Below are 12,758 nucleotides of genomic sequence, written 5' to 3' on the forward strand. Positions count from 1 at the left end.
TACTCTACTGCTTTCGATTTGAAAAGTGCTACTGCCATCTAGTGGTGATGCCAAGTACAGCAGCTCTCCTCTCCAGATGGTAAAGACAAAGTCATGTTAACAAAGATTTGTCTGCTGCTTAATCAAAGTGTCTGCAGGTCCTTCAAATATTTTAAATGCGTCAGTTGTATTTTTTGTAACTGTTGGACCTTAAAAGCAATTAAATAGTCATGAATTTCTTTTCTTTCTCAATTTCTTTTAGTCAAATTCCATTTATCCATCTGTTTTTTTCTGTCATGAATGAGTCATGGCCTTTTATGTTCAGGGTAAATTTTAGTTTTATGTTTTTAATTTAGTTTTAGTATTATTGAGTTTGGGATTTTATATTTCAATTTTAGTTTCAATTTTTAAGTTACATTTACAGTTTTATTTTCTGAAAATTACTAATCTTAGTTTAGTTTTTATTTAGCTTAAGATTAAGATTCAGTGGCGTACAATTTAGTTTACTGTTTGCATTCAGATGAGAACTGAAGCATTGTTCTCTGCAGTTTTAGTTCATTTTACTGTAATTCTGCAATGCACATTTGTACCAGTTTTTGCAAATGTTCATTTTTATTTCAGTTAACTATTCACAACTCTCATTCATGAATTGTTATCTTTGTGATCTGTCCTGCTCGTGGTCTTGCATCACTTTCCTGTCCCGTTGGCTCTTCAGTTTCTATCGATGGAGTGGAGTGGAACGATGTCAAGTTTTTCCAGCTGGCCGCCCAGTGGCCGACTCATGTCAAGCACTTCCCGGTGGGAATCTTTGGTTACACAAAGCCCATGTGACCCCGGCCACCGCCCACCCGTCACCACCGGACTCTCCCCTGCACTTGTCTCACCGAGACGCTACGGAGAAGTAGAGGAAACGCCAAGTGGCCCCGGCAGTAATAGTTTTCCTGTGGAAACCTTACTGACTCATAACCACGTGTTCAATACACCCAAACAAAATTTCATGTTGTCAGTTTGATGTTTTTGATGTTGATGTTGTTGGTTGTTGTTGTTTTTTTACACACTACAAAAAGAACAAGTACTATTTTGTAAGATTTGTGCTGCCGCCTCGGAAGTATTTTGAGGTTTTTGACAATTTGCCACATTTCGATAATGGCAGCTGTGTTTGCACTTTGTTTTTGTTAACATTTTATTATTTCTGTGAAATCCTACGTTTATTGTTACTCTATAGACAATGGAGGAGTGTGATGGTGATGTGCAGTGGTGTGTGTGTGAGATCGTTTGAGACTGTGTTCGTGTTTGTTATTGAAAGTTGGAATATTGCTGTGAATCTAGATGGAATCCTTCCCTTCTAACTCAGTGCTCTGTTTTCTTACTCGTCCCTTACTTTATTTTTGACAAAAGCGTTAACTTTTATAGTAAAGAACACATTACCTTGTTCTTTCTGCCTTGTTGCTTTTAAGCACACTGTGTACCTAAAGCAAATCAAAAACAGTTGAAGCAAGGTATTTTTGAAGGTAGCTATTATGAATGTAGCTATAATGCATTTGTAACACATGTAAACAGCTCATGAAATCGATCCTTTGTTCATCAATGTAAGTGCTGAAGTTTTTGTATCGGTGTCAGTGTAGATTCATTACTAAAGGCTGTCGGCCTGTAAAGTTATATAACCACTTTGAAGCAGGGTAACCTGATACACAGAACAATGTATTTCAACTCCAACAGCTGAATGCCAAATGTAAAAATCCCTTTAGTTGTGAATGCATTCTGTCTACTCTTTCAGTCCTGATCTGTTTGTTACAATTCATTCCCAGTTGAGATTTGGTCTTTAATTAGAGGTTTTACACCACTTATTTGTGGTAAGTGGTTTCCTCGTGTTCAACTCTGATATATATCGGCTTGCTAGTGTCCGTCTCATAGACTTGCAGTATATTATCAATTATTGGATTAGATCAGATGTGTAGTGATGTGCCAAAGTCAAAGTTTCTTATACAGGATAACTACCAGAACTTTGAGCTGTACACTTCTCTTGGCTAAACTAAATATTATGCTTCAACTGGCTAAAAATGTACAGAAGATGTATTTGTTGTCCCTGTAGACATCAGTATTGAGTACTGAGCTTGGAAAAAGATAAAAACAACAAAAAAAAAAAATTCATGAACATCATATGGTAAACTCTTCCACATTTGGTTCAATTAAGGCAAAGTATGTTTTTAAATGTGCACATCCTAACCAAGCAATTTACACTGCGTCCTGTACTGCAGCCTCGTCGTGGCTGGACATGCAAGTAGTACATAAAAACCTTAAAAAGGTCTTATCCGTTCAGTATTGTGTAGGCCTCTCTCTGGACATGTCGTATTGGGAATGAATTGGTCCGACTTGAAGTGCGCTGTGACACAAACGTCGAGCGCGGTCCAAGTATTAAGTTGTTTTTAAAGCTGATTTGATGGTGGAAAAAGCATATGGTTGGAGCCTTGCCAGATGTCCAAGTCACTGCCTGTGTGTGTCTGTGTAGGTGTGATAAATGTTTGATGGTACTCCCTGAATAGTGTTACTTATGTGAACTTCTTGCAATAGGAAACCTTTGGACAAAGGGCCTTCTGTATGAGTTTCTTTGTTGCTTTTTTATAAAGTGAAGACTTACAAGCTTTGATAGGCTGGCTTTTTTAGTATTGTATATAAATATACAAGATGTACTATTGTGAATCGCAAATCCCCCCTTCTACTAAATTGAAAGCACAAACTTGCCCTTGTTTCTCACCTTAAATGCCAAATGTTACCAAAATGGAAATGGATGGATTTCTACAATGCAAACACTATTCAATATGTATTCTCTTGTACATTTCTCTCCCACTGTGTAATGCACTTTCTCATGGTTTTATACCTTTCAGCTCTGATTGGGACACCTTTTGGTTTTGGAGGTGAAGTGTTAAAATCTGTTCAAAATATAAACCACTACCTAGGCTGTACTTTTTTCAGTTTTAACTTTGCCCTTTTTTGTGGTAAGATTGTCATTTTTTTTTTTTTCTGTTGATAGGATTAAGCCCCTTCTGAGGTCTGAGGAACCATCACAACTCTGTTACTTTTTGATTTTGCCACTCGGGATGTTACGAAGCTTATTCAGCAGCTACCACCATAAGTGTCTGCCTGTGGCTGTTTAGTCAAACCGTCTTGTTTCCTGGTTTTCCAAGTGTTCGCTGTCTTCTCTTAGCTGGGAGAAGTGGCCTGGCCCGTGTGTGTTCTGTGGAGCTGGGCTGTGAAGTGCTGGCCAGGGCGGAGTTGTGTGTGGAGGGAGCTCATCATTTGAATTAGCCCTTTAAATCCCCCAAAAGGGCCTAATGACAAGTGTATCTCAATGTATTTGACCTCAAGAGTTTTTTTGCCCTAAATCTAGAGGTAGCATGGGGGTGTTTTACAAGACTGGATCATTGAGCCGGCATGCTCACGTCACACCACCGTCGTCTACCATCTGAAAACGGAGCACTGCAGGAAAAGTTGAACATCACTTAACATTTTGTCGTGAATGAACAGATTACAAGTGTTACAATAACATGCCATCTCACTGATCCTGTTACTTGAAATGCCACCCAGTGTCTTTGCACAAACCCTATTTTAAATGACATGACAGTATTTTTAAATTTACCACTAAAAAAAAAATATGGGTTACTCTGCATGTTTTACTATAGATGTAAATATGTTTTGGATTTTTATATTGTTTTGTTTCTTTCCATGCTCTCACAAGCAGTTGTGTTTAATAAAATTTTTAATCTTCTGTACAAACAGTCTTTGCCCTTCTTCTCTCTTTTGGAAAATGACATTTTATTTTGATGTAGACACAAATGTAATGATCAAAGCAATAATACAAGACATGAGCCGGCTTTTCAGAAAACAGACTCAAGTTGTTAGATCTCTCCAGCGAGAACAAGACAATCTCAGAGAGTCCAAAATAATCAACTTGTCCATGTTTGTGTTAGTTGGCGGAGACAGAGGGCAGGTTGACGTAACTCTTCATCGGCGGCAAGGGTTTGATCTTGCGTCCTGCCCAGCCGCCCTTCCTCTTCCACAAGCCGCTTGACGGCCGAATGCCGAGCCAGCGGTTGCGACCGGCTTTGCCGATGATCCGTTTATTGTGGTCGATATTGGAAACGCGACCCACTGTCACCATGCAGGTCTCCAGTACCTGTGTGAGCCGTGACGAGATTTAGGTCAGAGTAAAGTTTGGTAATAACATGACGGGTGCATGTTTAATCCCAAGAGTCTCACCTGAACTTGCTGCTTTGAAGGGAGCTGAACGATTGCGGTTCCGTTTACTTTACGGAGCAGTACGCCACTTGTGCCTGGAAAAAAAAAAGAAAAGAAATGGCACTGAACCACAATATTCAATTTACAAATAACCACATTATAACTATAGCAATTTTCAGCAGCCACTGTTCCAAATATATATGTATCTAAAAAAACAACAACACACAATTAGATTAGGCTGTCACTGCAGACAGCAGAATATAGCCAAGGCAATAAAAAAGCAATCACCTGAACATATTGAAAATAATACAACAAATAAGGAGCATCTCTACTGACAGATATAGAGGCTGATGTAAACAAAGTGTGGGTCGACTAGATTAAAAAACTCTAATGTTGTCACTGAAGAAAACTGTTCAACAGCCTAAAAAGCATGGACGTGTTTATGAGTAGGGCTGGGTGATAGACAAAATCCATAATCAAAATATCATTGACTATATTTATATCAAAAAATAACTTAATTTCTGCCAATCTTGTGGGTATGACAACTGGTGCTTTCATCAGATAATTACACAGTAGTTTTGCTTTTTGAACAGTCACTGGTAATGTGGATATGATGGCTGAGAAGGTAAGTTCAGAAAGTTGCATCCCTTTACTGTTATGCAGCCTTTAAAAATCAGGAAAAGACAACACTTATGACATGTCACAATATTACAACACCCAAAATCCCAGATATTGTCTCGTCTCATCTTACAGTATTGATCTAATACTGACATCCTGTCCAGCCCCGCTGTGTGCACACCGTGTAATGCAGCATCAGATTTAAGTGCAAACTATCAGGAGCTGAGAAACAGAAACTAGGCTGCAGATTACAACAACCAAGCTAAACTGCTTGCAGCCTCAGGTGTTCATGTTAGGACTGAGTACCCCGGAACAAATGTGCAGGAATACTTGATAACACCTACATATATATAGGAATGGTACAAGCTTTGCACCATTGGTGTGCATTAGTATCTTTTTTCAGTTTACAAGATAATGAAAATGCAAATGATTACCAGCAGCACGAATGTATTCTGCTCCCTTCCCTGGGAGGATCTCCAGGTTGTTGACCAGCGTGCCCACAGGAAGAGCTCCGAGTGGGTAGGCATCGCCCTCATTGGCTGAGACTGGAAGGTTAAAAAAAAAAACAGTATATACACATACATATATTTATTTATTTTTAAATCACACAAGTCACACAGGCCAATCACACAGCTGATTTCATGTGATGTAGTTTAACCAACAAGCTGATAAGATGTAAAGCGGAGCTCAGACCTGCCATGCGTCCGATAACTCCAGACGTTTTTATGATGTTTCCAGGCTGCATGCTCTCTGTAGCGATGATCCATCGCTTTCTGTTGCCACCGGCGACCAGGGCGATATCTGCAGACCTGTTCACAAGACCCAAAACATGATTATGAAAACATTATTAGCCCATTTTTGCCCTCTTTTGTAGACGTGCTGATGAAATGTTTTGTCCCACGGAGCGGTTAAGAGGCCTTGATCTCACCTGCATGGGTCGTATCGGACTTGGACGACCTTCTCCGCAAAGGGCTGGTCATCTTTGCCAGTTTCATAGCGAAGCCGCTGGAAGTCGACCCAGCGGTATCTCTGTTTGTGGCCGCCGCCGATGCCATGTGTCCGTATCCTCCCTGTGTGGCAGGAGAAGAGAAGCAACAATTACACTCACGCTTCAGTCATCACTAAGCGCTCTCACTGCCCTTCTGCTCTTAGTCCCCAGTAACCAAACACTTCTTGTGAGTGCTGTTACGACCAAACTGCTATTATCAAGCCCTCTTCTGCTTCTAAAGTGAGCACACTTCACTTTGAGATTCTCCTTTCTGCTCTGTGGACCGCGGCCCTCCTCACCTGAGTGATCCCTGCCTCCTGTCTTTTTCATTCCTATGGGCCGGACAGTGTACTTGTCCCTCTGCTTCCACAGCGTGCGGTTCTGCTGTAGAGCCGGTGTTGTGACGAAGCCTCTGCACGGTGTGACTGCACTGAGGGCAGATACAGGAGCCAGCTGGGCGCCGGAGACGGCCCGAGGTCTCAGCTTCGTCTGCACCACCGCCTGCAAACACAGTCAGGAGGACATGTAGCTTCTTGTTTGTGACGGTGCAGATTAATGAGTTAAACTGTGGGAGTGTGTGTTTCCAGGAGTGTGTGTGAACCTGTGAGGGGAGCAGAGCAGGCTGGGAGAGGGTCAGGGAGCGCAGGGCCCGGGTGAGACAGGACAGCGCCATGTTGATGCCCTTTTCACAAGGCTGGAAGGAGGAGAGAGGACAGAAAAGCTTTTAATTTAATCACCTCTGCTGTTTTTCACCTTGTCTGGTAGGCAGCATTAGCCTGACATGGCTCTCTTCTTAGCATAACTAGCTAATTTCATCCACTCTAAAGGGTTTAATAGCAGTCGCCAATCAAATTAAAGTGCTTAACAATTAAAAATGCCATTTGCCATTAAGTTTGGAGTAAAACCACAGTTGTATTCCTGGCTGGTTTCTGTCTGTGCTACCGACTGTCACATCAAGCTAGCGTTAGCTTAGCATGCAGCTAACCACCTTATTTAATCTTAGCCAGCCAGCTGCAGCTGTGTAACACAAAACTCTCAACCTTTTCCTTTTCTTTTGAGCCAAGTGTGACATTAAACTGGCAGCATAATTTGACTGTCGTCAAGTGTAAACATCACGGTAACACCAACCTCTGTTTTTTAAGTTATTTCATCCCGGTCCTCTTGCCTGCGTCCTTCACTGACTTGCACGCTGCGTCGCGCTGTTGATGACGTCGGGCAAGCTTTTTTTTTTTTTTTTTTTTTCCGAGCTTGCATAAAATATTTGATGATGGTGTCAAGGGGTCAAGGGGCAAAAACAAATAAAATAAAATAAAATAAAATAAAATAAAATAAAATAAAATAAAATAAAATAAACAAACAAACAACAACAACAAAAAAGAACAGTCAGTCTAGGAGTCCAGATGTTTTGTCTTCCTGGCTCTTTTCCTGCCAGGAATGACAACATCTCTGGGTCGCTGGCTGTTTTGGGGCAGGGAGCCGTCCTCCTCCTCCTGCTCCTCCCTGCTCCTTTTCTTAGAAGCAGAGGCTCTCTCCTCCTCTTCCTCCTCTCTCCCCCTCTTGCCGGAGGAGTTTGCAGGAACCGAGCTCCTGGCTGCAGACTCGTGGGTCAGAAATCTGTAGATGGAGCTGCAGTCTCCGTCGCTGTCCCAGCTGGCCATCAGGTGTGCCTGCAGGGCCCGGATGGTTTGGAAGTGCTCCTCACAAACGGCACACTGGTAGCAGCGGGAGCACAGGCTCTCGCTGCGGGCCAGCACAGGCCGGACCTGGATGTGCTCCGTGCCCGGCTGCTGCAGCTGGACCTTCAGCCTCTCGGTGCCCTGGGAGGTGGAGGCTCCAGCTGTGGAGGCTGGGCACCGGTTGAGGCCTGGAAAGAGACATGAGCTAGCAGTGTTTCTCAAGAGTTTATGCTCAGGGTTATTGGAAAGAAGTCAAATTTAATGATACAGCACATTTAAGTTGACCAAAGTGCTTCACAGACTTTGATAAGATAAAAAAAAAAAAAAAAAAAGACCAAAAAGATAGATAAATAGATCAATATAGTCTTTATTGTCCCATAGGAAATTTGTTTTTACAGCCTGTACATACACAGGAACATTCAGATACTGCAGCATACAGATATACATACAGATACATAAGCAGATAACCTTCAGTCCTCCCTGGCTGCCAATACATAGAAGATTATGACTTTATTAGGATCCCCATTAGCCATCACTCCACTATAGGAGCAAAGGCTATTCCTCCTGGGGTCCCAGCACAACACGTACACTCAGGTTTTACTATGGAGTAATCATAAGATAATTACATACAGAATAAAAAAAAAAAACAACAACCCAAAATCACGTCAGGTAATCACATACACTGACAAAGCAACAACCTACAATTTCAATCAATTTGCCACAGCATAGACAACAATAACAATAAACAATAATAACAATTAACAGCGAAAAGGGTAAAGATAATAGAAGAAATGAAGAGTTCATTTGCAAAAACAGATATCTCCATTTGAATTTATTAAACCTTTTCAAACTTTTTTGAATTTTATTAGAATTTACTTTATATTTATTTCTATTTTTTATATGTTTATTTAGCCTGGCATAATGTTTATTATCCTAAATCATGCTTTGTGTGTGTGTGTATATATGTGTGTGTGTACTACGAGCAGTATCAGTGAAAAAGGTGTATTCATTTTAAGGATGGCTTTTATCTGTTTTTGCAAATGAACTCTTCAAATAATTACAGACAGTTTGAACAATGTGCAAACTCAGAAAAAACTGGGTCCTAAACTGGGCCTATGAAAAAAAAAAAAACGAATAAAACAGAGCCATATACATGTATCACACACACAGATAAGCCTGGGTCTATTCTAGGTCAGAGAGGCCGTTTATTTAGTGTTGCTATGGCAGACAGCAGTAAAAAACCATAAAACATTAAAAAAAAAAAAAATCATATTCATTAACACATATATAGGAGCCAATTAGAGCTCATTTCTATAAATAGGAACCAATCTTTGCCGGGTCAGGTGTTCCCCCCGGAAGGTAAACAGTTTTTGAGCCCTGCGGCGGTTGGTTTCAACGGTAGACAGTCGTGGCTCAGTGCGCTACTGTTTCTTTCTTTGTTTGTTTGTTTGTTTGTTTAGTTGTTTGATATTATAAATAAATTCGACTTTAATGGACACGGAGAAGTCAGAGGAAAGTAAATGAATTGAGTTTTCAACCGGAAAGTTTGTCTCAGATTCAGGAAAAACACGGTAATGAGATTTGGCGGTTGGCTCAGCCGCTACAATAGACATGTACAGTAATTATTCACAACATTCATATATAATAGTTGTATATCGATAGACATCTTCCACTTTTAAACCTCCACACATCACAGGTAATATTCTCAGATATGCTTTCTTCTTTTATTCCTCATCTTCATATTAAAAAAAAAAAAAATACTGGAAATGGTTCTCACTGTGTAGTATAAGGACTATTTTGGCCAGTCAACACTCATATCTAGTCACAATCTAACAAAAGAGAAAGGTGTATTACTAAATCTGCCTCCTGTTTTGCATATATGTAGATTTAACTTTTTCCCACAATGCCAGTTAAACCCCTCTGGTTCCAAGCCTTCAAAAATCTCCGATGTTAGTGTTTATTTTCAACAGAAAAGGTGTACAGTTTGCTGTCGTTATTCTGACTGAGCGGTCTGAACAGTAAATGAGACGCAGGGGAAGAGGGGAAGGTGGTCCAAGAGGCAGGGGTCTTTCAGCACAGTTCATTTTCTCTGGGCAAGTCTGTGTTTCTTAAACCTAGAGGAGCTCAGACTAACTCTGCGGCAGATTTAACTACCTGGAATGAGACCAAAGGAAGATCTGTGCTCGTGTTCACACTCAGGGCAGAATCCTGTGTGTGCAGAGGGAGGAGTCCTCGGTGTGCAAGGCACAAACAAAACACCACAGGCTATGCAAAAGTGGCCATCAGGGTCCCAGGCATCAAGCTCTGCAAGACCTGCAGGGTCTAGAAAGTCCTGATCCCTGTCCATCATCCACAGTTCACCTGAGGAGGAGAGAGAAGCACAGGTGAGCAGCTTCTTCAAAGTTCCTGCACAAGACAAAAGAGGGCAGAAACAATGTCCATGCGATTTGTAGTCAAGTGATCACATGCCTACCTGGGTTCTTGGTGTGTTGAGTATTATAAAGTAAGTTTGAGGTAAGTTTGTCGAAATCCGTGCGCTCTCACGTACAAGACTGCTTTCTTCAATGGTATTGGAGAAATGGCCGGCTTGGTACACGTCTCCACCCTCAGCTGCAGGGGAATCTCTGTGTAACAATGACCCATTCTGGAATATCTTTATGATGCTGCAGACCTCTGTGCATTATGTTATCACTGATCTGGAGGGAGGTCTGGTTTTAAATTTAAAAGATAAGTAAATGTATCACTTTTCCATTTAACCTCCCTGTGCATCAGTATTGGGATAGTTAAATGTAGTTATTAGTGACCAGTGAGTGAGGGAGTGAGGGTTGGGTTTTCCTGGAGAGTTAGGGGACCTAAGTGCATCCAGATATGGATGTCATAGCATTTGCTACAGGCCTTTCTCTGTCTTTCACTGATGCTTGTTTACATGGACCCACTTTTTAATCATCTAACACAGAAGAAATTACATAAAAATAAATTGTAGAATACATTTAGTACAGTGTTAGCTAGTGGAATCACTTTATTATTCACTCTCACTCAGTTGTAAACTTCTAGAGCAGTTTTGGAAGGTATTTAATTAAATCATGACCGTCAAAATTAAGCAGAAATTGGAAGTATGCTTATCTAGTCGTTGATTTTCTTTAAAGAACATACACTCCATACTCTGTAGGCTTCACAGATCCTCTGCCAGACGTGCTCAGTACTTTTGACACTTCCTCCCTTCATTTGCATTGTGTTTCAGCTTGAGGAAAGTTTTTTTTTTTTTTTTTTTTTTTTAATTACTGTCCTCTACAAGGTCAAAGTCATTGACTGAACAGCAGCCTTGCAGCTGGTAGGCACCAGGGCAGATGAGTAGGTAGGTGGGTATCTAGTTTATTGATCTTCAGGAGGAAATTTTCAGTGTCATAGAAAAATAATAGTAAAACAGTAGATATTAAATCACACAAATAATACCTCAGACCAAGACAGCACATTATTAAAACAGTTAGATCAGTATCAAAGCTTGTTAAAACAGAGGACCTTTTCAACCTAAAAATGTAAATTTGAGCAGGTATCAAAGAGCTTTTAACTTGCTCAGTTGAGCAGGTGTGCATTTAATTCTGTGTTTTGGCCCATGTCGTCTTCTCCAGCTTTCTCTGAACATCATCCAGGCTGTCCAGAGCCGCTCCTAAAGTGGTGCTAACTTTGTTGATGATCTTCCTCTGCATTAATGTCGTGTGTAGCATCTTGCCGCACTCATTAAAAGCCGGTTTGCTAAAAAGAAATGCCTGGGCTTGCCCTTTCTATGAAGGGCATCACAGTTCTTTCTTCTGACCAGCTTGCAGTCCAGATGTACCCCAAGATTTTTATATCAGCTCCACTTCTATGAATGTCTTCAACAAGTTCCTTCATTTACCTGATATTGAAAAGCAATGAAATCTTTTGACTACATGCCATGAAGTCAGCAACTACTGTCTCATACTCCTGGTCAGCTCCAGCTGTGATCCATCCAGCCACAGAAATGTCATCAGAAAATTTCTGTAGACGGCAAGTAGGCTGGTTGTATTGAAAGTCTGCGAACAGACTGAAGAGAAATGGGGGAAGTACACTTCCTTGAAGGGCAACAGCATTTCACAAAATTATCACAGATAAGGTATTATTTAATTTGCTGTACCGTGGTCTGGCTGATAGATAGTTCTGTTTCCAGTTTATTATGGGAAGCTGACACTGCATGCCTCTGAGTGTGGAGCTGAGTAGCTGGAGCCAGATTGTATTAAAAGTACTAAAAATTTCCAAGTGAGTGTATAGTCTGCACCAACTTTTTCATGGCGGGCAAATTGCAGTGGGTACACATGCTGGTCTGCCAGTTCGCTAAAATGCTATAAAACAACCCTTTCAAAAGTTTTCATCACCCGTAAGTCAAAGGCCACTGATCTAAAGTCATTAAAACCAACAAGGTTTTCCATAAAACTGGTTTTAATCAGAGACAATGACAAATTATACATATAGCAAACTTTAGAGGACAAACCCTGCACCTCTTCTGAACCCCCCCTGGTTAAAGGACAGTCTTTTAACTCACCATACCACCCAGTTGTCGTCTTTGTTAAGTGTTGAATTGGCTCATATGTAAAATCAACTTCTAACACTATCTGTCAGACAGAAGCCCAACTAGAGATAGACAGAGAAAGAAATTTGAAATGTTCAACAAAACGTCAAGAAAAAAAGAAAAAACATGAGTATGCCTCATTAGCGGCAAAATACATTTAGGCTACATGTCACAGTTTGAGGACACTAAAAACCTAAAAACATTTGTTATTGGATGTTTGAATATTTTTAAGTATTGCTTTGAGAACAACTTTTGTTTTTTCTCTTTTATTTGTGTTGTCACTATCTTTTAACATGCACTTGCACTATACATATTCTTTGACAATCAGTACATTTGTATTTTATGCCAGTAAAGCCCAATGGAGTGAGTGTAATAAACATTATTGATCATACAAAGTGCGTGCCATTGTTGAGCTCGTTATATGAACTAGAGTAGACTTCTTGGTGCCATCGAGGAAGCTAATCTTAAGAGAAAATGTAACTTAAATGGGCAAAGGGGCAAGGCAATTTTTTCTGGTAAACTGTTTTCAAAAGAGAGGGATTAATCCTTACCAAAATAAGTCAATCTGAAGAACTGAAATTAAAAGTTGAATACATCTTTTAGTGTTTACAATTTGACCACAAGATGGCGCTATTTGCTCTCTGTAATTTTTGTATGGGGGTGGGGTGGAGGGAGG

The 12,758-nt window shown here is 40.6% G+C and overlaps 2 protein-coding genes across 3 annotated transcripts in view; one reads left to right on the forward strand and one right to left on the reverse strand.

The window, feature by feature from the left end:
* The window catches only part of LOC115372368 (phosphofurin acidic cluster sorting protein 2), a 56,557-nt gene extending 52,936 nt beyond the window's left edge, over positions 1 to 3,621 (forward strand). For both annotated transcript variants that reach the window (XM_030070204.1, XM_030070205.1), the window contains one exon: positions 695 to 3,621. In XM_030070204.1, the coding sequence (XP_029926064.1) occupies positions 695 to 810 (116 nt within the window). In that variant the 3' untranslated portion in view covers positions 811 to 3,621. The remainder of the gene's footprint in view (positions 1 to 694) is intronic.
* A 152-nt stretch (positions 3,622 to 3,773) lies between these two features.
* On the reverse strand, positions 3,774 to 7,048 carry mrpl2 (mitochondrial ribosomal protein L2). The gene is made up of 8 exons (XM_030070206.1): positions 6,950 to 7,048; positions 6,423 to 6,515; positions 6,121 to 6,322; positions 5,762 to 5,903; positions 5,527 to 5,642; positions 5,268 to 5,378; positions 4,237 to 4,310; positions 3,774 to 4,153 (listed from the first exon to the last, which is right to left on the reverse strand). The coding sequence occupies exons 2-8, from the start codon at positions 6,492 to 6,494 to the stop codon at positions 3,944 to 3,946; spliced, it is 927 nt and encodes a 308-aa protein (XP_029926066.1). The 5' UTR covers positions 6,495 to 6,515; positions 6,950 to 7,048; the 3' UTR covers positions 3,774 to 3,943.
* Between the last annotated feature and the right edge of the window lie 5,710 nt (positions 7,049 to 12,758).

This window comes from Myripristis murdjan, chromosome 15 (assembly GCF_902150065.1).
Source record: "Myripristis murdjan chromosome 15, fMyrMur1.1, whole genome shotgun sequence".
In the NCBI taxonomy this organism is placed as follows: Eukaryota; Metazoa; Chordata; class Actinopteri; order Holocentriformes; family Holocentridae; genus Myripristis; species Myripristis murdjan.